This window comes from Trachemys scripta, chromosome 8 (assembly GCF_013100865.1).
Source record: "Trachemys scripta elegans isolate TJP31775 chromosome 8, CAS_Tse_1.0, whole genome shotgun sequence".
Classification (NCBI taxonomy): Eukaryota; Metazoa; Chordata; order Testudines; family Emydidae; genus Trachemys; species Trachemys scripta.
Window position 1 is genome coordinate 40,895,407 of NC_048305.1, and position 27,992 is coordinate 40,923,398.

The following is a 27,992-nucleotide window of genomic DNA, read 5'->3' on the forward strand; positions in this document are numbered from 1 at the left end:
ACTTGTGGCACCTTAGAGACTAACAAATTTATTAGAGCATAAGCTTTCGTGGACTACAGCCCACTTCTTCGGATGCATATAGTTTCATGCAGTATATACACATCTTTGATTTTAAGGTTGACTGAGCACAAGACACATACATAATGTAAAAAAACAACAAGGAGTCTGGTGGCACCTTAAAGACTAACAGATTTATTTGGGCATAAGCTTTCGTGAGTAAAAACCTCACTTCTTCGGATGCAAGTGAGGTTTTTACTCACGAAAGCTTATGCCCAAATAAATCTGTTAGTCTTTAAGGTGCCACCAGACTCCTTGTTGTTTTTGCTAGGCATGATTAACCACTGCCCTCATTACAGTACTTCTCCACACCCTGCATATATTGTGTCAGACCCAGAATAGTGGGGTACAGGAGTCTGGTAGAGGGCAAATATACTGGTCACGGGATGAGTAGTTTTCTGTTCCCTGAGTGACCAGACCTATTGGGATCCAGGAAGTGGGCGGGCTTTGCCCAGCCTAAGGGGGGGTCCACAGGACCTGGAGACAAAAAAATTACAGGGGACAACTAATAAAAGAACAGGGACAGGAGTGAGGTCAAAGGGTCAAACGAAGCGAACCAGACGGGGACACCGAGCAGAGAACCCCGGACAGCGCCCACTGCTCCTCGAAGGCGTCAAGGGAGCCAGTGGACGCCGCCCAGAGGAACTCTGCCCGGATATGTGAAAGAACGGAGGACCTGAAATACGCCTCACAGTCACAGGAAACTCCATTGGCCAACCTCCTTACTTTGGTTTTATAGATGGCCAGTTTCGCTAGGGCCAGAAGGAGGTTGACCAGGAGGTCCCGCGACTTTGTGGGGCGACAGATAGGGAGTGCATAAATAAAAAGGTGAGGAGAAAAGTGCAACCAAAATCTTAACAAAACATCCGTGAGGAGCCGGAATAGGGGCTGCAGCCTGGCGCACTCCAGGTAAACATGCGCCAGGGTCTCCCTTATACCGCAAAAGGGGCAGGTGTCTGGGATAGGGGTAAACCGCGCCAAGTACACGCCTGTGCTCACGGCTCCGTGAAGGAGCCGCCAACTGATGTCCCCGGTGGGCTTCGGGATCAGAGCAGAATAAAGGCTGGCCCACCGGGGCTCCTCACCCTCCAGAGGTGGCAGAAGGTCCCGCCACTACGTATTGGGGCGGGACGCGAGGGTGAGGACATGAACATGGAGCACGAGCGTGTATAGATGTTTCCTTGGCGCGGTCCGGAACAGAACCGGCTGCAGATGGTGCAGCCGGCTCATGGCGAATGGACAGGGAGGGGGCTGGTTGGGTCCACGGGGCAGGGGCCCGATGAAAAAGTCTGGAGGGCTCGGAGTGGAGGGTGGGCGGGGCGTGCCCTCTCGCAGGACCCGGTCGAGATAGTCCCGAGCAGCGGGTGGCAAAGCGGCCCTCACCTCCTGAAGTACGCGCCAGGGAGTATGAGGTCTGGAGAGCCCCATGCGCTGAGCGAGCGTCAGGGGATCCAGCCAGTCTCCCCGGTCGTAGTCCAGGAGGTCTCCGACTTTGGTGACTTCTGCTAGGACCAACCTCTGGCGCACCATGGGGGACTCTGCCACCTGCACACGAAGCTGGGGGTTGTGTAGCAGGGGCTCCGCGAGGAGATCTGCCCCCACGGTGGCCGCCATGAACCCGGTCACTGAGACCAGTTTCCAGGTCCGGAGGAGGTCCTGGTAGAAGATCGGCAGCTCGGAGAGGCCTTGCGGAAGACCTCTTGGATGGAGACAAAGGAGCTGCCGGTCATATCGTAGCCCTCGGAAGCGGCACAGGAAGGCGTGCGCCAATACGCTCCATGCCGGACTACCTGCACCATAAAGGAGCCTCTGCAGGGCCTGGAGGCGGAAGATGTGGACCTGAACGTGCAGACACTTCAGGCCCTGCCCTCCCTCCTCCAAGGGTAGATGGAGAACCCCCGCAGAGACCCAGTGCAGTCCTGACCAAAAGAACTCCAGAATCAACGTCCAGAGGGTGTTCAGGAAGCCCAGGGCCAGGACCAGGGTGTTGAGCCGGTACCAGAGCATGGACAGGACTAGTTGATTGAGCACCAGTGCTCTCCCTCGAAGGGAGAGACACCGGAGCAGTCCTGTCCATTTCCGGAGCCGCTCCGACACCCTGCCTTCTAAACCTAGCCAGTTCTCCGGCGGAGACGGATGCGCGGCAGAAAGGTAAACGCTGAGATAGAGCAGCGGACCCGCGCTCCACCGGATGGCCTGAAGCGCGGGTGGGAGGGAGCTCGCCTGCCACCCATCCCCTACCACCAGGCCAGAGCTCTTGACCCAGTTGACCTGGGCGGAGGAGGCCGCCGAATAGATGGTCTGGCAAGCCTCCACCCGCACCAAGTCGCCCGGGTCCTGGACCACGAGGAGCACGTCGTCAGCGTACGCCGACAGGACCAGCCGCAGCTCCAACTCCCGCAGCACCAACCCTGCCAACCTCCTACGGAGGAGACAGAGGAAGGGCTCGATCGCCAGAGCATACAGCTGGCCCGAGAGGGGGCACCCTTGACGTACTCCTCGCCCGAAGCTGACCGGTTCGGTCAGGGTCCAGTTGAGCTTGACCAAACACTCTGCGGAGGCGTACAGCACCTGGAGAAAACCCGCAAACTGGGGCCCAAAGCCAAACGCTCGCAGAGTGCCCAGGAGATACCCGTGGTCCACCCTGTCGAACGCCTTCTCCTGATCCAGGGACAGGAGGGCGAACGACAGACCATCCCTACACCCGAGTTCCAAGAGGTCCCGGACCAGATACAAGTTGTCGAAGATGGTGCGGCCCGGGTCGGCATAGGTCTGGTCTGGGTGGATCACGTCCGCCAGCACGGACCCTAGCCGCAGCGAGATGGCCTTCGCTACGATTTTATAGTCCGTGCTGAGGAGCGAGATGGGACGCCAATTCCGTAAATCGCGGAGGTCCCCCTTCTTCGGCAATAAGGTGAGCACGGCTTGCCTGCACGAAAGAGGGAGGACCCCACTCTGCAAGGACTCGGCCCAGACGGTGACAAGGTCCGGGCCGAGGACGTCCCAAAACACGCGGTAGAACTCCACGGTCAGCCCGTCCATGCCCGGAGATTTATTGGTGGGCATGCGGCGGAGGGCTTTGGAGAACTCGGCCAGAGTGAGAGGCAGCTCCAGCCGGTCTCGGTCGCCCGCGCTGACCGTCGGGAGTTCATCCCAGAGCATTCTGCAAGCGTTAGGATCGGTCAGATCCGGGGAGAAAAGGCCTGCGTAGAAGGCCCTGGCCCTCCCGCACATTTCCGCCGGATCCGTGATGGGGGTGCCGTCCTCTGCTAGAAGGCAGGTGACGTGCTTTTTAGCCCCCCTCTTTTTCTCCAGGGCGTAGAAGAAGCGGGAACCGCGATCCATCTCCCAAAGGAGGCGGATGCGGGATCGAACAAAGGCACCTCGGGCCCGATGGTCCTCGAGGGTCCGCAGCTCTTCCCGCTTCTCCCGGCACACTCCGCAGAGGGATGGATCACCGGGGCTGGCGGCCAGACGCCTCTCCATCTCTAAGACCTCCCGTTCCAACTGCCCTATCGCCGCATCCCTCCGTCGGCTGTCGCCCCGGGTGTAGTCACGGCAGAAGAGCCGGGCGCGCACCTTCCCCAGGTCCCACCACCGCCGCACCGAGGGAAAGGCACGTCGCTGCCCTCGCCAGGCTAGCCAGAACTCCCGGAAGAACGCCACGAAGCCCACATCCTCCAACAAGCTATTATTAAAGTGCCAATAGGCCGGCCCCAGCCTCTCTGCGCAGAGAGAGGCTGTCATGGTGGCTAGATGGTGATCTGAAAAAGGGGCCGGCCGGACGCTGGAGGAGTGGGCCCGGGAAAGATGGAAGCGTGACATGTAGATGCGGTCCAACCGGGAGTGGTACGACCGATGGACCTCCACCCGGACAAAAGTGAATGTCGAAACGTCATCCGGGTGGTGGTCGCGCCAGATGTCCACCAGGGAGTGATGTTCGACGATCTCCCGGAGGACATCCGCGGCGGCCTGGTGCTGCTCGGTCCCCGAGCGGTCCCGTTTCTCAAGGGTGGTATTAAAGTCCCCGCCCAGGACCAGGCACTCGCGAGGATCCAAGGTACCGTGGAAGGCGGACGCCTGCTGATAAAAACACAACCTCTCTGGGCCCAATGTTGGGGCGTAAACGTTGACGAGATTAACCACAAGCTCCTCCATGCGGACCCGGAGGTGCAGCAGGCAGCCCGGCACAGCCTCGGCGACCCCCAGCACCTCTGGCCGTAGGTCGGGGGAGAACAGGGTCGCCACTCCAGCCGTACGAACTGTGAGGTGGCTAAAATAGACCCTGTCCCCCCACTCCAGCCGCCAGCTAGCTTCAGCGGCCGGATCCGTATGGGTCTCCTGCCGGAAAATCACAGAGTACCCCCCCTCCCGAAGGAAGGAGAGCACCTGGCTCCTGCGGAGACCCGGGTGTTTAATGTTGCGAAGATGATCGATGCCATGAGGAGGGCTGGGGGGGATCCTCGCTAGCAGAGACACCCACGGCCTCCGTCGGGCCGCGCAACAATCCGTGACCTACCCCATAAGCGATTAAGGAGTCACGGAAGAGGCGGACCCGTTGGTAGGCCGCGGCGGCCTGCCTCCCGGTCCTCTTACCCTTCCCCATGAGGGCCCTCGCGGCCCGGAGGATCTGATGGAAATCCCCCCCATCGCTGGAGTGCAAGCTGTACCTTGTTGCGGGAGCCATGGACATCCTCAAGGAATTCCCGTAGCTCCTCTCTCAGCGTATGGGGGGGTGGGGTTATCGATCTATGGTTATCCCCCAGCGGGGCCCCTGTCACAGCCCCGTGGCCCACCGAGACAGGCAAGCAGGGGGCCGATGCCACGTGGCCCGCCTCAAACCCTGGCTCAATGGGGGACGGCGGAGGGAAAATAGCAGCCCCTGGTGGGTCGGGACAGGGAAAAACAAAGACCGCTCCTTGGCGTCATCCTCTGGGATAAGGAAGGAGACAACCCCAGGGGCGGCAATAGCATCATGGGAAGTGGAGGGGACAGGGACGGGGTCGGTGACAGGGGCAGGGTCGGAGTCAGGAATAGGGACAGGGGAAGGGGCGATAGTGGGATCGGGGGTCCCAGCAACCAGGCCACTGGGTGGGGGGGTGGCACCCCACAAAGGGGCTCAGGGATTTGCAGGGAGGGAGGTGGGCCCTCGGTGATGCCGGACTTGTGCTCCAAGGCAGATGGTAAGGCCATGGCATCCGTAGGTGGAGAATCAATGATGGGGCCCTCACCCGGGAAGGAGGTCGGCCGCCCCTCAGCCATGAGGGAGTCCCTTGGCGACTCGGGTGGCGGTCGCATGGCACTGGCAGTCACCTCAAGAGGCTCGGCGGCCACTAGCGGGGTGCCATCTGCAGCCGGGTTGGTGGAAGAGTCCAGGGGCTCCTCGGAGGCGGGAGCGGAAGCAGTGGGTAGGGGGACGGAACATGGGGAAAGGGGGGCCGAGGCGAGGTCGCTCAGATCGAGGCCCGCTGACAGAGGGTCGTCCTCCCCCTGGGTAACCGGGGTCAGACCCAGGGCCTCGATCGCCTCATAAATGGAAGGGAGATCACCTTCCACCACCCCAGGGCTCTCCCCACCTGCACCTGAAGCGACGCTCGCCGTGGTGCGTGCAGGGGCTTCAGATTGTAAGGGGGCGAGAGGGGCTCCATCAGGGGCTTCCATAGGAAGGGACTCGGGAGGAGGGGTAGCGTTATCCTCCGATGCTGCCACGTCTTCCCTAGCTGGTAATGGTGGACAAAACCTACCCGGGGGCTAAGCGGAAGGCTCAGCATCGGTGCCCCCCTTCCTGGTCTTCCGGGGGGCTACCGCATCAGATGGAAGGAGTGGAGCTCAAGCCTTCCGCTTGCCCCGCTTCCCCTGCACTAAGGACCAGCCCTCCATGGCATCATCCGGGGGCTGGCTAACAGGGGTCAGGTCAGGGAGCAAGGGCAAAGGCTTAGGGACTCGGGGAGGCAATGGTGGGGCAGCATGTAGGAGGGAGGATTCTCTCTGGGGCATGCCCTCTTCTATGCCCGGCGATATCCCTACCTCACCCTCCTCCACAGGCCCCGCCAGATCGCAGGCGGCAGAGGCGGGGCCCACTCGCTCGTCTAGGCGCACTCGAGGAGATACCCCTTGGGCCCGAGCAGGAGTGTTGGTGGGCCGGAAAGGAGGAGGGGCAGCTTCGGGCGCCTGGCAGCTAGGGGCGCTGGCGATGACGGGGCCGGCGCCCTGCCGGGGCTCGGGGGTCCCGGATGTTCCTCCGTGCCGGGCCAAGGGGCAGTCCCTCCGGACGTGTCCCATCGCCCGGCAGAGGTAGCACCGGGCCTCCCCCGTTGAATAATGCACCCGGTAGCGGGCCCCCTGGTAGGGGACCAAGAAGGACCCCTCGAGCGCCTCACCGTCACGTGCCGCCTGCGGCAGTTGTAACTGTACCTGCCGGCGGAACGAGAGGACATGACGGAGGGCGGGGTCTTTGCAGCCCAATGGGAGAGGGCTGACCACAGAGATCGGCCTCCCCAGGGTAGAGAGGGCGGGTAACAGGGCGGCATTTGGAAGGAAGGGAGGGACAGAAGTCAGGACCAGTCGGGCGCCCATGTCTTCTAGCGGCTCCAGGGGGACATACACGCCCCCCACCGCCAGGCCCTTCTCCACTGCCTCCTGGGCGGCGGCCTCCGATGCTAGGAAGAAGACGACCTTGCCGTACATCTTGGAGGCTGCCACAATGGCAGTGGGCCCCACCACCCTCGCCAACGCCCGCACGTAGGTCTCCACATGGGGCGAGGCGGGTACCAGGAGGCAACGGACGCCGTGCTTCCTGGTCAAGGTGGGGAAGGGGCCCCGGCCGCTATAGATGGTAGCGGAGTTGGTGGATGGGGGAGATGTCGTAGCGGCAGGCGGGGGGGCCGCCGCCACCTGGGCGTATGCCCTGTGAGCTGGGGGTGGGACACCCATAGAGCTGGTAGAGGGAACAGCAGGGAGGGACGCCGCGGCCTGTTGCGGGGCCGCGGCAGTGGGGGCACCCCCTACCATGGAGAGCCTGGCTTTTTTAGCGGGGCCTTTACCCTTCTTCGTGCCCTGGCCTTTCCTGCCGGCTGGGGGGACTCCCCCAGAGTCAGAGGGGGTAAGGGACGTGGCAGCAGCGGAGGTCACCTCGTTACCCACCGCTGCCGGCGCTCCAGCAGGGGTGGTAGTAGGTGGCTCGGCAGTGGCGGTTGAGGTAGAGGCTGGGGGGATGATCGGGGGGCGGGTGGAGGAGGGGCAGTAGGGTCTGCCCGAGGGGTCTCACTCTCCTCGTCCCCTGCCATAATGAGGACGGGGGGAGAGCAAACACTGGAGGGGGGGGTAGGGAAAGGGGAAGCAGGTCGACCACTCCTCCCCGCTAGGCTGTAGGCAGGGGAGGAGGGCGCCAAAAAAAGGGGGGGGGGGGGGAGGGGGGGGCTATCAAGGGCTAGGGGTCAATCACCGACTCAGGGAAAGTTTCCGGCTCCTCTTGTTGCACCAAGGAAGGGAGGAGATAACAGCACTGGGGGGTGCAGTGAGACAGAATCAAAACTAAAACGGGGAGGGGACATGGGCACATGAGGGGAGGGGCTAATCAGGGCAAGGGGACCGCAGGGGGAAGGGAGCAACCAGGTGGGAAATGGGGCAGAGGAACCACGGGGCTAGCTTCAGAGGCTTGGGCGGGTCAAACAAAGGGTGCAGAGGGAAAGGGCGGGGCGGGCAAACAAACTGGAGCTAGCTAGGGGCTGGGGAAGGGGGAGGGGCAAAAGGCACCAAGGGGCAAATAGGTAGGCAGCAGGGGCAAAGCTGGGGGCTTGTTGCAGGGGGTCAGTCAAAAAAAGGGGGGGGGTATGTGCACCCACGTGCGCTTGCAACAAAAAGAAAGTCCTTGGAAGCTGGCTGCTGTATCAGGCCCAATGGTGGCAACAGGGTGTAGCAAGCCTAGGTGAGCAGCTGAAATCCCAGAGGCAGGAGCTTGAGGTAGATGGTAAGTAGCCAGTGGGGATGGTGGAGGGGGCAATGATGATGGTGGTGGAGGGAGGTGGGGGGGGGGGGACACAGACGGACCCCCCTGTGTCCCACAAACACAGTCTAGACCCCCACCACAAGAGCACAGTTCAAAAGTTACTCAGTCCGTGAGAACCCCCTCTACGGTGGTCTGTTCTTACGTGCTCCCCTACTGGCAGATGGTCCTCTTCTCCTTCTCTTCCTCCTCGGGGTTTCAGCAGCTCCCAGCAGCAAATACAGCAGCTTTAGGCGGCAGTCTGGTGGCCAACAGGAAGGATTCCTCTCAGGTGGTGGTGTCCTCAGCAGCAGGAACAATGGCTGGCTCCCTCCGGGGAGTGGGCCAGCAGGCCCCTCCCCCCCCCCCCCCCAAGGGGCTGTAACTGGAGCAGCAACAACAAAAGGGGGGGGTCTAGCAGTCAGCCAGCAAGCAGGTAGCAGAGATGGGGGGGGGGGTTAGCCCAGCCAGGGGAGTAGCTGGAGCATCAGCAACAGACAGCAGTTGTAGGGAAAACCCAGGGCCTAGAAGCAGGAGGAGCAGCTCTCTACCTCTCTTCCTCCAGGCCAGTGAGGTACAGGAGTCTGTTCAAAGGCAAACACACTGGTCACTGGCTGAACAGTTGTCTGTTCCCTGAGTGACCAGAGCAGGGGCTGCACTAGAGTAATCAGGAACCTGCTAGAACCAGTTAAGGCAGGCTAATTAGGACACCTGGAGCCAATTAAGAAGAAGCTGCTAGAATCAATTAAGGCAGGCTAATCAGGGTACCTGGGTTTTAAAAGGAGCTCACTTCAGTTTGTGGTGGGAGTGTGAGGAGCTGGGAGCAAGAGGTGCAAGGAGCTGAGAGTGAGAGGGTGTGTTGCTGGAGGACTGAGGAGCACAAGCCGTATCAGACACCAGGAGGAAGGTCCTGTGGTGAGAATAAGGAAGGTGTTTGGAGGAGGCCATGGGGAAGTAGCCCAGGGAGTTGTAGCTGTCATGCAGCTGTTACAGGAGGCATTATAGACAGCTGCAGTCCACAGGGCCCTGGGCTGGAACCCGGAGTAGAGGGCGGGCCTGGGTTTCCCCCAAACTTCCCAACTGACCTGGACTGTGGGTTCTTCCAGAGGGAAAGGTCTCTGGGCTGTTCCCCAACCCAAATGGTGAATCTCTGAGGCAAGAAAATCCGTCAATAAGCGCAGGACCCACCAAGATAGAGGAGGAACTTTGTCACAATATATACACCAGTTTACTGGCAAACTTGGTATCCGAGGTCCTTAGTCCGTGGCATAGGCACCTTTTTATATGCATAAATTGAAATAAATAAGTTAATCAATGAAGTGTTAGATTTAGGCGGCTCTGAAAAGGGAGTATGTGTTTGGTCTAGTCCTCTTCCATATATCCTCCTCTAATGTGTCAGACTAGTGTTTCCTGGGGGAATTACTTTAGGTTCATGGGATAGTTATTTGAAGAGACTAATGTTTGCCATGAAAACTCTGGAGAAAAGATGGATACTAAATTAAATCACTTAATTATTCAGGTCTCGACCCTGCAAACAAATGAATAACTTTGCTCATACAAGTTAGTCCCACTGACTTCAAGTTACTGAATTGTTTGTTTACAAGATCTGATCTGAAATTTAAAACGATGGATAATGCTGTCAAAGTATTGCAAAGAATGTAAATACAGAATTTGAAAGTGTATGGCAAGCTGCCTGGAGTGGCTCACAACCATGAGTGCCAACCTTAGGGCAGCCTGTCAAGAAGCAGGGCACCAACCCCCAAGTAATTTTGTGTTCTAGAATTAGATTTCACCAACCAAGTATTAAGTATGAACTCCTCAAGCCTTATAACAGCCTTCACATGGAATCGTGGGGGACCTTGGGCACTCCTCTATCTTGTCACCCAGGCAAGCCTACCATTGTGATAGATCGTCCCTTACACCAAAAATCCCACTCTCAAAGGACTCATCTCTTACCCCAGGTCAATTGTACCTTCCATCTCTCACCAAAGACAGGGCTTGTAGCCAATCCTAACTAAAGACTTATTAACTAGGAAAAATGAGAGTTCTCTGAGTAGATGCAAACTTGTGTTCCACTTAGGTGTGTGCGTGCTTGAAGAGGGGTGGCACTCATGCCTCATGGCTGTGACCCCTCCCCTGGCTATATGAGACCGCTCCAAGTTGCAGGGCAACTCTTTTTCCTCCCCTAGGAAAACAAGCACTGTGCAGACAAGCAAAGTGCTGGTTCTGGTGCATGAGTTGGCGCAGGTACCTCTGACCCTTCCCTGGTACTGAGTGGAAAGGGCAGAAACCCCATACCATTGATTCTAGTTCTGGCCTCTGGCATCTGTTGACTCTGGTGGTGAAAGGGAGATGCTGGAGCTGACTGTGTCCATGTCATCTGTGTATCATGCAGCCACAGACCTGCCTTGCTTTTTGGTCCTGACCTCACAGTTGGTCCAGGACTTTCCCAGGGCTGCGCCACCTATGACCTCTCTGATGGAGTGAGCCGTAGAGCCACCATGTCTGTTGGCACTGCACCCAGATGCTTCCCTTTCTGTGGTGGGGATGGGGCAAGTGCTGAAATCAGTGCAGGGGACCTTCAACCCTGGGACCCTTCTTGGCACTGCCGCATTCAACGCCACAAGTGCTCCCTTGGTGGCTCTCACCACCTTTGGTGCATTCGGGTGTTCCGGTACCGCTCTTTCCATCAGAACTGATGCTGCCTATGGCACCAGCATGCTCTGTACCAACAGTACCACCTTCATTGGGGGTACCAATTCCTGCCTCTTATTGGGTGATGGATGAATCGGCTGGACTGCTGGCTCTCTTGGACATCGCTCCGCCCATGTCACCGAGAGCCTGGGTTGAAGTCAGAGTCCTTATCCTCCTGCTCTGCATCACCCAATGAACTTGGGACTGCCAATGGACCATTATGGCTCCCAGAGTTGGCATGTGCCCCAAGGCTGCGGCAGAGGTCCCTGGTCTAGCCCTTACTGGCCACCAATGCACTGTCTGTATTAGTGTTTTGTACTCATTGTGATGCGCCTCGTTCACGGAGATCCCGCTAGAAGCCAAAGTCACCTTCATGGTCAATGGTGGTGGCTTTGGATCCGCCACAGGCCCAGGCACAGGTGGTCTTCCTCCCCACAGAACTGCTGGACTGCTCTCTCCCAGGAAGGTGTACCAGTTCTAGCTCAGACCAGACCTATTTCCTTGTTGCTGGATGATGCCGTACTGCCTGGATAGTCCTCCCCTTCTCTCCTGGAGGATTTTAAGGAATACCAGGACCTTCGACACCACTTAGCCACTTCTTCTTCGAGTGATTGCTCATGTGTATTCCACTGTAGGTGTGCGTGCTTGCCACGTGCACCGGTGCTGGAAGCTTTTCCCTTAGCAGTACCCGTAGTAGGGGAGCCCTGCTGCGACCCCTGGAGTGACGCCTGTATATTGCGGTATTAAGGGGGCTGCGTGCTCCCCCACCCTCAGTTCCTTCTTGTCGCCAGTGAAGGTAGTCTGAACTTGTACTTCAGCATTGCTGTAGCTTCTATCCTTGGTAGTACCTCGATCGTTACTAGTTCTTTTTCGAGTGCTTGCTCATATCCATTCCAATTAGGTGTGCGCGCGCCGCGTGCACGATCGTCGGAGAAATTTTCTACCCTAGCAACACCCAGTGGGTCGGCTGTGGAGCCCCCTGGAGTGGCGCCTTCATGGCGCTGGATATATACCCCAACCGACCCAGGGCCCCCTCAGTTCCTTCTTACCGCCCCTGACGGTCGTTGGAACTGTGGAGCGCGGCATAGCTGTTCTCCACTCTCCCTAGCTTATCCTGTCAATTCTTGTAGATAGTTGTAGTTGTTGTATAGTCTTTAGATAGTTGTAAATAGCTAGCGGGGGTTAAGGGGGCTTCTTCTCCCCCCGGCGCATAGCCGGGCTCATGCCCAAGGCTCCTGGCTTTAAGCCGTGCGCGTCCTGTGCTAAGCCTATCCAACGGGAGATCCGCACGACTCGTGTCTGAAGTGTTTAGGAGAGTCCCACCAAACAGATAAGTGCAAGATCTGTAAGGCTTTCAGACCGAGGACCAAAAAGGAGCGGGACTTTAGGCTTAGGCAGCTCCTCATGGAGGCGGCACTTAGCCCAGATCCTCCCTCGGCGCGCCAAGTTCCGGCACCGAGCGCCTCGGTGCGCAGCGCCCCTGCGGCACCGACCGGTACTACACCGCGAGCAGACGCGGATAAGGCTTCATGGCACCGGCCTCCTTCGGCACCGCGGCCACCACAAGGGCCCCGGCACCGTTCCCTGTCTCTGGGGCATAAGAAATCCCGCAAGACGCAGGGGACTGCTGTCCTGCAGACGCTGGCTCTCCCGGTACCAGTGGTAGAGCCGTATCCGACTTTAGAGCGCCAGAAGTCGCAGATATCGGCTACACCATTGACTCCGGCACCGGGGCCGTTGAGTCCGGTGCAGACTGGCTCACCACCTCGATAAGTGGTGGAGCCCTGTCTCCCGTCGACTCCGGAGACCTTTGCGACGGCAAAAGACCTTATCGTGCTCACGGAGCCGGCGCCATCTCAACCCGCAGCACCGCCCGCTCCTCGCACAGTGCAATCCAGGGGCAAGCCTGCCCTGATACGCCCGCCGTCTCCGAGCGTGGACTCGCGGCACCGCTCCAGGTCTCGGAGCAGGTCCTGACGCCGCTTGCAGTCCCGGCGCCGACTTTCACCCCGGCACCGGTCGTACTCGCGGCCTAGGTCCTCTTCACGGCACCGATCTACATCTCGGCACCGTCAGGATCATTGGTGTACCGATCAGAGTCACGACGTAGTTCTCGGCACCGGTACGAGCACCATTCCAGTTCGAGGGGCTGCTCCCGGTACCACGTCTACAGGCAGTCATTCTCGTCTCGATCCAGATCCGGGTCTCAGCACCGACATGGCCAGCAGTGCCGATCCCGATCACGGTACCACTCACCGGCACCGTGCAGGGACCGCTTGCCTACGGACCGGCACTGATCGGCACCGTATCTCACCAAGCCCATTCAGCCGCGTTCGGCACCGCCTTGGCCTTCGAGATCAGCGTCTCGCTCCTCCGACGGGGCTTCGCGACCAGCATACCCTCCTCAGGGTCAGGCTGCCGCTGACTTGGGTCACTGGCAGGAGGGGACAGAGGACCCTGCGCAGGACCCTATGCATTGGTCTTTCTGGACCCCGTGGGCATATCACCAGGCACAAGGGGCTCCACCATCAGCCTCTCGCTCGGCACGCTCGGAACCCAGAGTCCCGGAGGCCACCATCTCCCCCCACCCACCCCGGCGCGTAATATGGACCTCCAGGTGGAGGAGATAGTAGAGGTGCAGGGACCCGGTGGTGAGCATCCTGTCGGCTGATGCCCCATCCTCGGTGGCATTACCACTGATTCGGACGATTCAGGCTAATGCTACTACCATATGGCAAACCCCTGCCTCCATTCCACCCACAGCCAGAGGGGTAGAGAGGAAGTACTTCATCCCCTCCAAGGACTATGAGTACTTATACTCATCTTCCACCATGCTCACTGGTTGTGTCTTCGGTGAACGCAAGAGAGCGTCATGGCCAGCAGGCGGCAGCGCCCAAATCAAAGGACGCTAAGCGCTTTGATTTGTTGGGGCGTAAGGTGTACTCGGCGGGGGGTCTGCAGCTCAGAGCCGCGAACCAACAGGCGCTCTTGAGCCGCTACAGTTACAACTCATGGAACTCCATGGGTAAATTCAAAGAGTTGGTTCTCCAGGACTCAAGAGAGGAGTTCGGGGCCTTAGTGGAGGAGGGTAAGAAGGTGGCTAGGACCTCCTTACAAGCCTCCTTGGACATAGCGGACTCAGCAGCCAGGACGCTAGCATCGGGCATCGCCATGCGACGCGTCTCCTGGCTCCAGGCTTGCCGCCAGAACTGCAGCAGACCCTGCAGGATTTACCTTTCGAGGGCCAGGGGCTGTTCTTGGAGAAGATGGACTCTCGATTACAGAGCCTCAAGGACTCGAGAACCATCGAGGACGGCGCCCCAGCCACTACCCAGGATCCATCTCCTTCCTTTCGGGATCGCCTCTCCTGTTTCCACCGTGCTTGGTCCCTCATAACATCAGACCGTTGGGTCCTTCGCACGGTGGAGAGGGGAGACGCTCTACAGTGGAGAGGGGAGACGCTCTACAGTTTTCTTCGTTACCCCCCTCCCCGTCCCTCTTCAGGGACCCTTCTCACGAGCATCTCCTTATACAGGAGGTTTTTGGCCTCCTCTCTGGTGGCACCTCCTCTATGGCTCCCATAGAGTTAAGGGGCAGGGACTTGAGACTCAATAACTTCTGACAACTGGGTCCTAGACACTGTAAGATTGGGCTATGCAATTCAGTTCCTTTCCACCCCCCTCCCCTTTCCCTGTCCCTCTTCAGGGACCCATCTCATGGGTCTTTGCTCACTAAGCAGGCCAGCTCTCTGAAGTTGGGAGCAGTGGAGGAGAGACCATGGTTTTTACTCCCAGTACTTCCTGATACCGAAATCCAAGGGTGAGATGAGACCTTCGCGGCCTCAACAAATTCATAAAGCCATAAGGAATGAGCGCCATCCCTCTATGGACACTGCAAAGCAAAAGGCTCTGGCTCTGGCGCACTGGGTGTGCACACCCCTAAGTGGAATATATGTCTGCATCATATCTCAAAGAGCCAAAGTTACAGTAAGTAACCATTTCTTATTTACAAAGTTAAATCAGGTACATATGCACATAAATGAGTTCCAGTTTTAGGTTTCAAAAGGTAATGGGAGCTGCTGTAATGTGCTCCCAACTTCAGAGAGCTGGCCTGCTTAGTGAGCAATGACCCATGAGATGGGTCCCTGAAGAGGGACAGGGAAAGGGGAGGGGGGTGGAAAGGAACTGAATTGCATAGCCCAATCTTACAGTGTCTAGGACCCAGTTGTCAGAAGTTATTGAGTCTCAAGCATTGTAAAAGCAGGCTAGCCTGTCCCAAAGGGATGGGGGAGGGACAGAGGAATGACTGGACCAGTGCTCTGAACAAAGCAGTCAAATGGGTGTTTGGCCTGCACCAAGGGAGGGCATGTGGACTATCCAAAGCCTGAGCCCGACTGCTTTCTCTGGTGGGATCTATCCCTCTCTCTAGGGTAGTCTCGCTGTTTTTTGTGGGGGGGGGGGGGGGAGAGGGGGGGAAAGGTTGTGCAAAGGAATGCTGTGAGCAATATTGTTGCTGCTGCTGAACACCACAGTGGCATCTTTGTGCAGAGGGCATGTAAACTCCCAAGGACCTCAAAGTAGCCCTGGAATCCTTGAAGGAGTGCAGGTGTCATCCGTCTTGTCCAAGAACAAGGCAAACTCTGTATGTCCTTTAAGGCTAACCCAAGCTAAGTAGCTTGGGGATCCCTTGCTTATGCTTGCCAAATTCCAAGTAGCATACTGATGGTAATTTCTCCTTTAACAGGAATTTTTATTCACTTTCCCCCAGCATTCAAGCTGTGATGGGACAGGGGCTTGTGCTCGTACCCTCTTCATTGATGTTGGGGAAGCAATGAGCACAGTATTTTGTCTACTGATGTTCCGCAATGGTTTGTCTGGTGTCTACAGACCTTCTTTTATTGGGCAGAGATGACCCTTCTTGTGGTAAGCTAGTATTTCACACTTTGGTAATGCTTCTCTTCTGACTGGGGAGGTTTCCAGTGTTAGCAAACATTTTTATAATTACAGAGCAAACACTTAAATATTACCTTTTAAGATGGGACACAGGTATAAGTGATATTAATGCATGCATCATCCTACAAGCAGTTCATAAGGGATCTGAACAGATTCTTATAACTCTAATATCTCTAATACTAATACACAGGTGAGCCAGACTGGTTTCCAGCTCTGCATTTGTTGGTGTTCAGTGAGGCCTAGGGGCCTTGGCATGAGCTGGCATCTGCTCTGCCAACACTACAGCATGATCTTATTCAAGCAAATTTCTTTAAAGAAACGTGTGTGTGTGAGAGAGAGAGGGAGAGAGAAAATATTCCTGGTAAAAAATGTGAATTCAAGCAGCATGCACCAATTGTTGGGGATATTGTCTGCTACATTTGGTGCACTGTTAGGAATGCAGAAGTCCTTTTCCATTAATAATAGCACAGAAATACAGGGTGCTGCTACTGGCTTTCAGTTGGCTCTAATATAAATATTTTTGGTAGAAGTGACCTGTAATTACAGTGAAGCAGAATAGATTACTTTGTATATAATATGTAAAGAACACAAGATGAGGATTAAAGGTTTTATGCAAATTTGGAATATCCAAACAAAAATATCCAAAAAAAACTTTTAATTTACACTGTGCCATCTTTACAGCATGTGCTACAGGCAAACTATTTAAAATTATTAGGACTGTTTGAGTTTTGAAAATATTTACTGGAACTATTTTTGTATCCTGCTAGGTGCCTTATTGATAGGTACCAGAAATCCAACTTTACTGGGCTCAGAGGGAGCCAGGAAAAACTCAGTAGCCTTTCTACTGATAAAAATGTCATAGCATTAGAGTATTTTGTCTGAAGTCCATTCCAATGGCCTTGCTGAGGGATCTACCAGCAGCAAACAGGGTGGATGTCTTTGCCATCTGCTCCATTCTCTTGAGCTGGGGTGTAGGCCTGTCTTGGCATGAGTAATCGGACATGGGTGAGGCTTCATTTCTTGGCAGATATGATTAGGGAGGTAAATAGATCAGCAGGCTGAAAACAGAATATCTGTACTAGCTAAAATAAGGGGGAACACCCAGTGATCCATTTACAATGGCATGATAATGGAGAGACAAGGTGAGTGAGGTAATATCTTTTATTGGACCAACTTCTATATCATATTCTAAGGAACAATCCAAGGTGAAGTGGCCTGTTAACACCTTTGCAGTCATAGGACAAAAAGGGGGGTTAGTGGGTTACAATGGGGGGGAATATTCCCTGAGGTTCAGTGTTGGGAGCTGGGAGGATTTGGCCAGTGCCTTTCTCTGTGTAATTCATGAGTGGCTCTGGAGCTACCATGAAATCTAGCTGGGTGTGGGGCTCCACATGTGGTTGTGCTGAGTGATAACAGCACCTGGAGGGGTTTGCTGCTGGTCACTAGCAAGGCATTGTGAGAGACAGCCCAGTTAAGGGAGCACAGTGGTCCCACAGTCCCAAGCTGCACCCCTGAGGATTCCGTCACAGTGGCATGTTTTTTCACACCCCTGACTGACAAAAGTTTTGCTGACAAAAGTGCTAGTGTAGTCACAGTACCGTAGTACCTTTTCCAGACCCTGAGGAAGAGCTCTGTATAGCTTGAAAGCTTGTGTGCGTCTCTCTCTCTCTCTCTCTCCAACAGAAGTTATAAAAGATACGACCTCACTCTCTTTGTGTCTAATATCCTGGGACCTATAAGGCTATAATTTTTATTTAGTGTGTGCATAGTCGTCTAGCCATGCGATGACATCTTCAGTGGCGTGATGCAGTTCTTCTAGGCCACTGCTGAACCTAGTTGTGACGGTGCTGCCCAAGCTGAGGTCACTCAATCAAGGTGAACTGCAAACAAAATGGGGCAGACAAACCCCAAAAGCTGGTGGTTATTCCAATACATAGATTTACAAAGCCAGCACAAAACAGCTTCTATAGTACCTCACTGGTTACTTAGAAGTCCAAACAACGCAGTTTCCTTAAAGTACCCAGCCTCAGGCCTTCGTCCAGACACACCTGTCAAACATATGATGATGATTATTGAAAATCTTATCTCATCATATAAAAGAAAAGGTTCTTCCAATACCAAAGGATCAGCCACATACCCAGGTTCAGTTACAATTTAGATCTTACCCAAAATACACACTAATAGCCAATTCTTGTTAATTAAACTAAAATTTATTAAAAAGGAAAAGAGTGTTGGTTAAAAGATCAATATACATACAGACTTGAATTCAATTCTTGAGGTTCAGATACATAGCAGAGGTGAGCTTGTAGTTGCCAAAAGTCCTTTTAGATATAGTCCATAGGTTATAGTCCAATGTCCATATTCAGGGTGGCTCCAGTCAATGACTGGGGATCTCAATCCTTGTGGCTTAAGGTTTCCCCCTCTTGAAACCCAAAGCAGATCTGAGATGAAGTAGGATCGTGTCCCAGGGTTCTTATACATTTCCAGCAGCCTTTCAGCCTGAGAAAACAATAGGCTTAACTTTCCTTCCAAACATCCTGGCAATTAGCACAGGGTAATTTATCCATTAAACAGTTCAGATACAGGTTACCACAACCGTCAAAGAGACATATTGACAATAATACTATTTCACTCAAGTATCATCACATGTTAATATTCCTTTTTTTGATCTTTGAATTAAAGTTATAGCAATAGACAAGACTTGTTTGCTTACATCACAAGACCTGAGCAAACATCTACCCTTGATCTCTAACAATGCAGACTTGCATTTCAAAGCTCTATTCACTTACCTATCTTCCTAGCCAGTCTCTAAAGTTCACCCATGGGTTGGGTCAGTCTGTAAGTTAATTAACTCTTTCTGGCCCTGTCACCTTTCAATGAGATACTATATTATACTCATAACATCACACTAGTCAGCAGGCATTCCTCGACAACATGTGTCATCATCTGTGTTGTGCCGCAGCTGCACAAAGGGCTGTCACGAAGGCCCCGGTGTTATTGGTTGGCTGCACAGAGAACTTGCCCTGTCCAGAACCAGTTCAACAGGGACCATTGGCAACGGGGCAGGTCAAAACCAGTTGGGCAAATTGTGGGGTTGGCGACGAGGGACTGGTTGGGAATTATGACAGAGATCCATTCCTTTCGCCAGAGTGTTTCCGCCCTAACATCCTGGTGTGGTGGATGAGACCATAATAGGCGACAGGACGGCAAATATGCAGCTGGTGGTTTAAAAAGGTCGTTGTGCAGCGGCAGGCTTTGGTTGGCGCATACTTTGTCCAGTGGAACCTCTCGTCTGATATGAGAGGAGCAATATTGCTGAGAACTGGAAGCCATGGGAGTGGAGTTGGACGCAGGGTGCCGGAGATGATACGCATGGCGGCCTATAACTGCTTATTCAGATAAACATTCAGTTCTCGGGTTGCGCTGGTGTGATGAAAATGGAACAAACTCGAGACTGTTTTTATGACGCTTGGCTGGAGGCCCTAAGTCTTACAGTAGTCAAACTTTATCATGTCCCGGTTTAAGGTAGCATCAAGCTCGTTGAAGACTACAATAACACTGCATAAGATAACAATGGGTAGAATAAGCCTGGAATTTAAGATAAGGTAATGAGTAAGTGGTGTATGGACAGTGTGTGAACCTCGCATGCTGTACAAGGACTGGTTCCTACAAAGTGACCAAGCTATCCCCAAAACATGTAATGTGATGTATAGTGAATGCAATGTAACATGTAAGTGTATATAAAAGAAGCTTGCTGTGTAACTTTGGACAACTAGTATGTCCTGTACCCACCCCCTGCTCTTCAGCCTGAACAACTGAAGTGTAGTTTGATTGTATGCCAATAAAGAAACCTCAGTGATGAGTTTGGAGTTGAGCTGAGTTCTTGAGAACTGTGTGAATAAGGTCTCAGAGGCTACTGAGTGACTAAGGTCTGAGAAACCACTCCAGTAATGGGAAGGCAATGAAATACCTCAAAATCCTTCATATTAAGGTTACCCAAACTTGGCATTAAGGGTCATATATAGTTTGCAAATAATCACACTTAATTTTTAAAAGCAAAAATTAATGCACTATACTTGCATCTTCCTTGACTGACTTAATAGAAACTTCTTGTGGTTTGAGTTCACTAGCAAAAAACACTTGCAGTTGATCAATTTTTTCCTCATCCTGCAGTTGTAGGGGACAGAAGCTGGACTCCACTGACCACTTTGGATAGTACTTCGGGTGCCTCTTCTAGGATAGCGTCTGAATCTCTGCTGATGTTGCTCTGAAGTGATCTAGCAGATGGTGCCCTCATCAGGATAGTAATAAGAGGGAGGTGTATAGCGAGAGCTCTTGGCATTGTGGCAGTTTTGTCCGGAATTCATTGGGAAGGAAACAACTTTGTTCTGGTATTTCCAAGCATTGCCAACTGGTCATTTATCCTGTTAGGGGGAAAAACCCAGCTCATATTCGGAGATTATCCCATCCCCAGAAAACTTTTATAACTGAACACATTTGTTGGTATGATATCACTGTTGGCTTGAGTGTACAAGTTACTATACAGCTTAAATGTCAGTGTTCAAAAATCTAAGTGCACAGGATTTGTTGAGCCAGATTTACAAATGAAATCCAGTTGAAGTTCTTGGCAAGAATGGCTTTCCACATTTATCAAACTGGAGAAATAAAATACTGCTGAATACTGGTGCTGTAGAATGCCTGGAGAACTAGAGTCTTTCTAGAGACAAGGGCACTGCTGTTCTTTCCCCCCATTGTCTAATTTATCCATGTTTCTAAACAAATGTCTGTACAGGTTAATTGGTTCTCCTTTCTTTGTTCCTTTGGATTTATTTCCATATTGTGACAAAGTTCCTCCTCTATCCTGGTGGGTCCTGCGCTTATTGGCGGATTTTCTTGCCTCAGAGATTCATCATGTGGGTTGGGGAACAGCCCAGAGACCTTCCCCTCTGGGAGAACCCACAATCCAGGTCAATTGGGAGGTTTGGGGGAAACCCGGGCCCGCCCTCTACTCCGGGTTCTAGCCCAGGGCCCTGTGGACTGCAGCTGTCTATAATGCCTCCTGTAACAGCTGCATGACAGCTACAACTCCCTGGGCTACTTCCCCATGGCCTCCTCCAAACACCTTCCTTATTCTCACCACAGGACCTTCCTCCTGGTGTCTGATAACGCTTGTGCTCCTCAGTCCTCCAGCAGCACATCCTCTCACTCTCAGCTCCTTGCGCCTCTTGCTCCTAGCTCCTCACACTCGCACCACAAACTGATTGGACATCATACAGTCAGCCTTCCAAAGGTGGGGTTATCCCCAAGTAGACCTCTTTGCCACCAAGAGCAACACACAGTGCCCTCAGTTCTGCTCATTCCAAAACACAGTCCGGGCTCGATTGCCAATGTGTTCCTAATACCATGGGGCAGGGGGCTGAAGTATGCCTTCCCTCCTATCCCCCTGGTCCACCAGGTCCTTCTCAAAATTCACAGGGACAGGGCGACAGTAATCATGATTGCCCCACCTTGGCCGCGGCAGTATTGATACACAGCCGTCCTAGAGGTGTCCATAGACGCCCCGATAGCCCTGCCCCTCTTCCTGGCTCTGATCACGCAGGACCACAGGCGCCTCCTCCACCCGAACCTGCAGTCTCTACATCTCATGGCTTGGAAACTCCATGGCTAAATCCCATGGAGAGCCAGTGCTCTCAGTCAGTGAAACAGATTCTCCACAGGAGTAGTAAACCTTCCACTAGGGCTGGCGAAGTGGAAAAGGTTTTCCTGCTGGTGTGAACCCAAGCGCCTTCAACTGATCCAGGTTCCTATCCCGGTTATTTTGGACTACCTCCTACACCTTAAGCAATAGGGTCTGTCCCTTTCTTCCATCAGAGTGCACCTGGTGGCCATTTCCGCTTTCCATCCAGGGGAGTCTGGGCGCTCTGTGTTTTCAAATCCCATTGTGGGGCGATTCCTCAAAGGGCTGGAGAGGGTGTTCCCGTATTCTCGCCCGCCAGTCCCAACCTGGAACCTGAACCTGGTCCTCTCCAAACTCATGAGCCAACCGTTTGAGCCCCTGGCCATTTGTTCCCTCCTCTACCTTTCTTGGAAGATAGTGGTCCTGGTGGACATTACATTGGCAAGGAGGTTGTCCAAACTGAGAGCTCTCACCGCCAAACCTTTAGACCGCACCCCAAATTTCTCCCCAAGGTGGTATCCCAATTCCACATGGGACAGGACATTTGCTTGCCTGCGTTTCTTTCCAAAACCCCACACAAGCCTGAGACACCGCAGCCTACACACGCTGGATGTCTGAAGAGCTTTGGCATTCTACATAGAGTGCACGAAAACCCCATTGTTCGTTGCCATAGCCGATAGAATGAAGGACCTCCCAGTCTCTGCACAATGCATATTGTCCTGGATCACAGACTGCATTCGCATGTGCTACGAGCCGGCCAAGGTCCCAGCCCCAGCGATTATGGCCCATTCAACCAGAGCGCAGGCATCCTCGACTGCCTTTCTGGCTCAGGTCCCCATCCAGGAGATCTGCAAAGTAGCCACCTGGTCTTCAGTGCACACCTTTACAGCCCACTATGCTGTCAACTAACAGGCCAGAGATGTCCACCTTTCCCCACTTTCTCGGAGTCCTACTTACCAAAAGGCTTGGGATTGCAGGGGAGGAATTGAGGCAGTGGAGCACCACACTCCTTTTAAACCCTTGCCCTAGAACATCCAGAGTTCAGTTGAGAACTGGGAGAACTCTAGACACTAGGGTCCCCAGGCCTTTCAGCAGCTTCAAATCTGCACACACCATTTTTTGTTAAGGATGATCTCTGATGGTATAGAAATTGTCTCAAGTGATTTGCATAAAATGTCATACATGGAACTGCACAGAATTTGGCAGCTGTATCCTTGCCTACCATACACATTGATGAACCATGTTTGTAGTCCCATAGACTTGGTCAGTTTTATTACCTGGGTGACGAAAGTACAAGTTCAGGGATCATTAACATGAAGAGAAATAATTTTCCAGTGTCATAAGGAATTATACCATGTACAAATTGAATTAAATTTTCTGAGGCAAAACGTTAAGGGGAATCAAGAAACCAAACCACCACAAACCTTAAAGCAAGTAACAGAGCTGGTTAAGAATTTTTTAAGGAAACATTTTTTTGTTGGAAAATGTTGATTCACTGAAGCCAAAACTTTTCTAAGAAATTTATCAGTTTCTTCTCAACTTTGTTGGGAAGATGTCTCAGGTCCAGGATGGAATTGTTGGTTAAAATAGGAGAGAGCTCAGTGTAGCCCAGTGGTTAGAGCACTCATCTAGGATGTGGGGGACCCAGTGTTCAAGTCTCTGATTCTGAATTATTTGCAGTGTTGTTGTAGCCATGTTGGTCATAGGACATGAGAAAGGTAAGGTGGGTGAGATCATATCTTTTATTGGACCAACTTCCGTTGGTGAGAGGACAAGGTGAGCTGAAGAAGAGATGTGTTGAGCTTGAAAGCTTGTCTCTTTCACCAATAGAAATTGGTCCAGTAAAAGATATTACCTCACCCACCTTGTCTCTCTCTGATTCTGAATGAGAATCTCAAACCTGGGTCTCCTACATCCCAGGTGAGTGCCCTAACCACTGGGCTTTTGGCTGTTCTGGGGTGGGTGTGGGGGTTGATCTCCTGGCTTTTTTGGAAAAAATCTTTGAAGGGTCTCTGTTTCATACTGTTTCATACTGACAGGAAAAGTTTTGAAATCTTGAAATTTTTCATGGGATGAGAGGATTCCTACCCACTTGTAATCACACATTTGAGATTGAGCAGAATTGTTGTTCCTTTGCTGCTGCTGCTTTCATATGGCTGGTGTAGAGCAGCAACTACAGTTTCACCTGAACTTGATTGAGCCAAATGGCTACATCAGGAGAAGCAGAATTTATTGCAGTAATGCCTCCTTCATATTTATAAATTGGGCAGTAGGTAGTGATATGTTCGATGGTCTAGCGTGGGGAACCACACTCACACACCGGGGAGTCTTTGATTTTCCATTTGTGCATTAGATATCCGCATCTATCATGGTTGGTTCGAATTCGGTTCAGAGTTGACCAAGATGACCGTGGAAGGTCAAACTCGGGAACCTTCTGCTTGTGGGACTTAAGACGTTGGGGGGTGGGGGGGAGAGTGTTGTCAAGGTCTTGGTGAATAGGAATTAATTTGTTTTCCTGGATTTGCTGAGCTTTGCAGAATGTTGCAGCAGTTCGGCGTATCCGTGGGGGAGTGATGTTAGACAGGACAGGTAGCCAGGGTGTTGGAGTCAACTTAAGGGTTCCCGTGATGCACCACATCACTGTGTTCAGCTGGATATACACAAGTCATGTGTGACTGCATCTGCTCCATACTGGTGCACAATATTCAACTACAGAATATACAAGTGCTATGCAGTTTATTTATAAAGTCATTGGGAGGTGAACTATCTCCAATTCAACAGGTTAATCATTAATATTTGGACGATTTTCTTGCAATGCTGTTTAGGAGGAGAACATCACCAGACAGACATTTAAATTGTTTTATTTAACTAAAACAACAGCGTTAAGTATTCTGGATTTTTTTTCATCAACAGCAAACCTATAATATTTTAACAAAACAAGCATATATCCCTCGCTTCTCACATTTCTCTCCAGACATCTTCACCTTGTCCAGATCTATTCCGCCCCAAACAATCTTCTATTCATTGAACTTTTTGAAAGTTTGCACTTTTAGAGATAGATAAGGGATTGACTCTGTGTACACAAATTTGCAGAGAGACAATAGAGTTGAGGACTTTATTTCTTGTCTCTATATATTATTTATTTATTTAAAAACATTTTTCTTGTTAACAAGCATGTTTCCTCCGGAGACACAAATCCACAGTTCAGTGCTAACAGGGGTCAGGCTAGAGACTCTTGCCTACATGCTCGGGGTCTTACTGATCGCCATATTTGGGGTCGGGAAGGAATTTTCCTCCAGGGTAGATTGGCTGAGCCTCTGGAGGTTTTTCGCCTTCCTCCGCAGCATGGGGCAGGGATCACTAGCAGGAGGGTCTCTGCCGATTGAAGTCACTAAAACACAGGATTGGGGACTTCAACAGCAGAGTCCAGGGAAGGGGTAGGGACGGTTTTGTGGCCTGCAGCATGCAGGGGGTCAGACCAGATGATCATAATGGTCCCTTCTGACCTTAAAGTCTATGAGTCTATGAGTTCGAGAACTGCAAAACTAAGCATCTCTGATGATATCTTCTAGGTTGGGCACTGAGTCCCATTGGGTAGATAGAAAGATTAACCTAAATAATCTATACAGAAGCCTGTGGAACCCCATAAGATTGGGTCCCTTATCCATGAACTATTGGAACTAGTTTACAAAACTTTTTTTTAAACATTACGTGAACATATTGTCTCATACTATTGAATTAGAAATTATAATTCCTATTCCATGTTGAGATATCTTTGAGCTATAATGTATCTTATCTAAAGATCGTTTTAATTAAGTTTTTTCCTCAAAAAGCATTTTATCAAAAAAGTTCAATTTAAATAAAAAAAATCAATTTAATTTTTTTTTTTAAATAATTGATTTTTATCCACCCTGGTAGTGTCCAGGCTCGATAACTTGAACGTGTAAAATCAAGGTTTTGCATGCAATCAAGCCAGCACTGGTGTCTTGCTGTGTCAAGGGAGTGTAGCAGGGTTTTTGTGGTATGAAGGCTCTTAGTCTGATTGTATTGCCGGAGCAACTCCTGCATCTCTCTCGTCCAGCAGGGAGTGTGCTTTTTCCGGAAGTCTCGGGGAATGTTCTTCTTTCCTGCTACTTTCAGGAGCCCTGTGAACCATTGATAGCATTCTGGTCTCACTGGAATCCTTGCAACAGTTTTCTCAACCGTCTATTTGTAGGCATCCCAATCAGCTTTTGGAAAATTCCATCGTGGTACCTGTTTTGGAAAGAACACAGGAATTTCGATGCCTACATAGATCATTATAAGCCTGTGTTGGCTGTTTGGAAATGCCAGTAGTACATCACGTGTTACGATAAGTGTTACCACTTTAGTCTTTAGACACGAATGTTAGGTTTGGATGTATCCACGTTTCCAGTGCTTGAATGGAATGTTGATTGTTTTAGTTCGTAGATTAGTTGTAAGTCTTGTGCAGATATCCAATCCATAAGTTCTTCGCTGTTGCTTTCATTTGTTTTATAGCCCCATATAGTGTGGTGACTATTAAAATCACCTGCATAGATGCATGGAATAGTAGTGCTAGGTAGCGCTGGTTTGGGCCATCTTGTTCTAGGGGCTTTATAGAGTTGGTAATGTGGAGCTCCCCTACTTTGATAGTTGTGATAAATGCGGTCTCCTCTTCGGTTGATGGAATAACATTAAAATCTGTGATAGTGTCCTTGATGTATATTGCCAAGCCATATTTAGGATGATAATGGCTAGTCGTTAGATTGTATCCATAGATACGGTAGCGCCTAGCCTGTTGGTCGTTGCCAACATGGGTCTGTTGCAACATGAGGATATCGATGTTGTAAATCTTCAGCAAGTTTCCAAGGTACTCACATTTTGCCCATGAGAGTCTTTCAACATTCAGTTGCAGGATTTTTATTCCAGGGGCTATTTGGCACTCTGTATGGCCCTGAGGAGGAACTTTAGGATTTGTTGAGTTGCTGTTCTGATGACCAGGAGATCATTGAGTGACGTTCGTTCGCTGAGTTGATGGCATTCATTGTGAATTCTTACTTAACAGAGTGGGCCCCATGAAGGATGCCATCTTCCGTTCTTCCGTTAGTGCTATTGTGAAGCTTTTGCAATTAAATATATAAGTGAACAATTTCTGCCCCTGGGCATGGGATTTGGTGATACATATCTTACCATGTGGAACAACAAATATGAAAAGCCATTAGTTATCCAGTTAGAGTATTTAATACCATGAGGCAGTGAGTTCCATATCGTGTATATCTGTTCTGTCCCTCTTGTTATAGTTATGGGTATGTATTTTTGAATTTCAGTGTATTTGAAAGGGATCCCAGTGGAGCTGAACCCAGCGTGAGCCTTGCCCACCGCAGCAGAAATCTGCTGGAGTTCTCAGCCAGCCAGAAGCTCAACACAGCTCAACAAATGCCTAACATCATCTCCCAGAATAAGGAGAGGTGAGGTGAATATATTTAAAGTTTAAAAGTACTAGCTGTTCATGATACTTTCATGCTTTGCTCCCTTGCCTTCAATTTCCCTGTGCAACATAAAGTAGAGTTATTAAGTGAGCATTGTTAGGGCAGCTAAGCCTAAAAATGGAGTGCCTTGAAAGCCGATTCCTCTTGTACTGTACTTACAGGATCTTCCTGGCAAGATTCCTCTTTAAGGCCCAATCTTGATGTGCTGAGATATAAAAACTAACCAACCCCTGAATCAGACAAATCAGTGCATGCATTCCATAGTGAGAGAGCAAGCTGTGTAAGCACTCTTGCCTCAGCAAAGCAGGATCAAGCCAGTATGGTGTCATGCTTTTGATGTGCAGTTCCATACCTGGCCTGATTCTGATGCTGAGCAAGTCCTGTGACAGTCCCTGACACTGGACTTGCATACAACTCAAAGAGCAGTTCCCTGTCTCTTCCAGCATAGTAGGCAAGAAGTTGCTGCCAGCTTTCCATGTGTGGGGCTGTGATGGGGTGTACAACCCCCACACTGCAGAGCAAGGGGTTTAGGAGGAGTTCTGGGCCCAGGTGGCCCCACCCAGTTGCACTTGCAGGGCCTGCACAAGCTGGAGGCAGGGCTTTAAAAAGGGGAGCAGAGCAGCTCAGAGTGGGCAGGCAGTGGAAAGGTGCAGGCAGCTGCTGTAAAGGGAAAGCACTGCCCTGGAGCTCCTTGCTTGAGGTCTTACTACACAGACTAATGGAAATGTACAAAGGAGAGTTAAGTGGCTGAGCATGCAGGCAAGAGGCTTGGTGAAAGTGACTCACTTCATGAAGCTAATGGGGATAGAGAGGTGGCCCAGGGGTGGGGGGCAGAATCTTAGCACCCCAAGGTGTTGAATATAGCTGCCCACCACTGGGCCCTGGAGCATAGCCCAGTGTAGAGGGTAGGGCCGAGCTCCCCTCTCCATCCTTAGAAGACATTACAACACCAGGGGTCTTCACCTCAGGTGAGAGTCGCACCGGAGTAGACCTTGACTGGCCAAGAGCCTAGCCCCCAAATTACCTGGGCTGAAGGAGACGATGGGTAACCCTTGGGGCAGGATGCTGATCTGTCAATCCCTGCCTAATCTCTAGGCAGCACTGTGGGCGGTTGTGCACCTCCTACAGGGCCAAATGTT

At 52.1% G+C, this 27,992-nt stretch overlaps 1 protein-coding gene across 8 annotated transcripts in view; it reads left to right on the forward strand.

Annotated features, from left to right (window-relative positions):
- Nucleotides 1–27,992, forward strand: part of ATF6 (activating transcription factor 6) — a 343,638-nt gene that overhangs the window by 129,595 nt on the left and 186,051 nt on the right. For all 8 annotated transcript variants that reach the window (XM_034778772.1, XM_034778774.1, XM_034778775.1 and 5 more), the window contains one exon: nucleotides 26,692–26,832. In XM_034778772.1, the coding sequence (XP_034634663.1) occupies nucleotides 26,692–26,832 (141 nt within the window). The remainder of the gene's footprint in view (nucleotides 1–26,691; nucleotides 26,833–27,992) is intronic.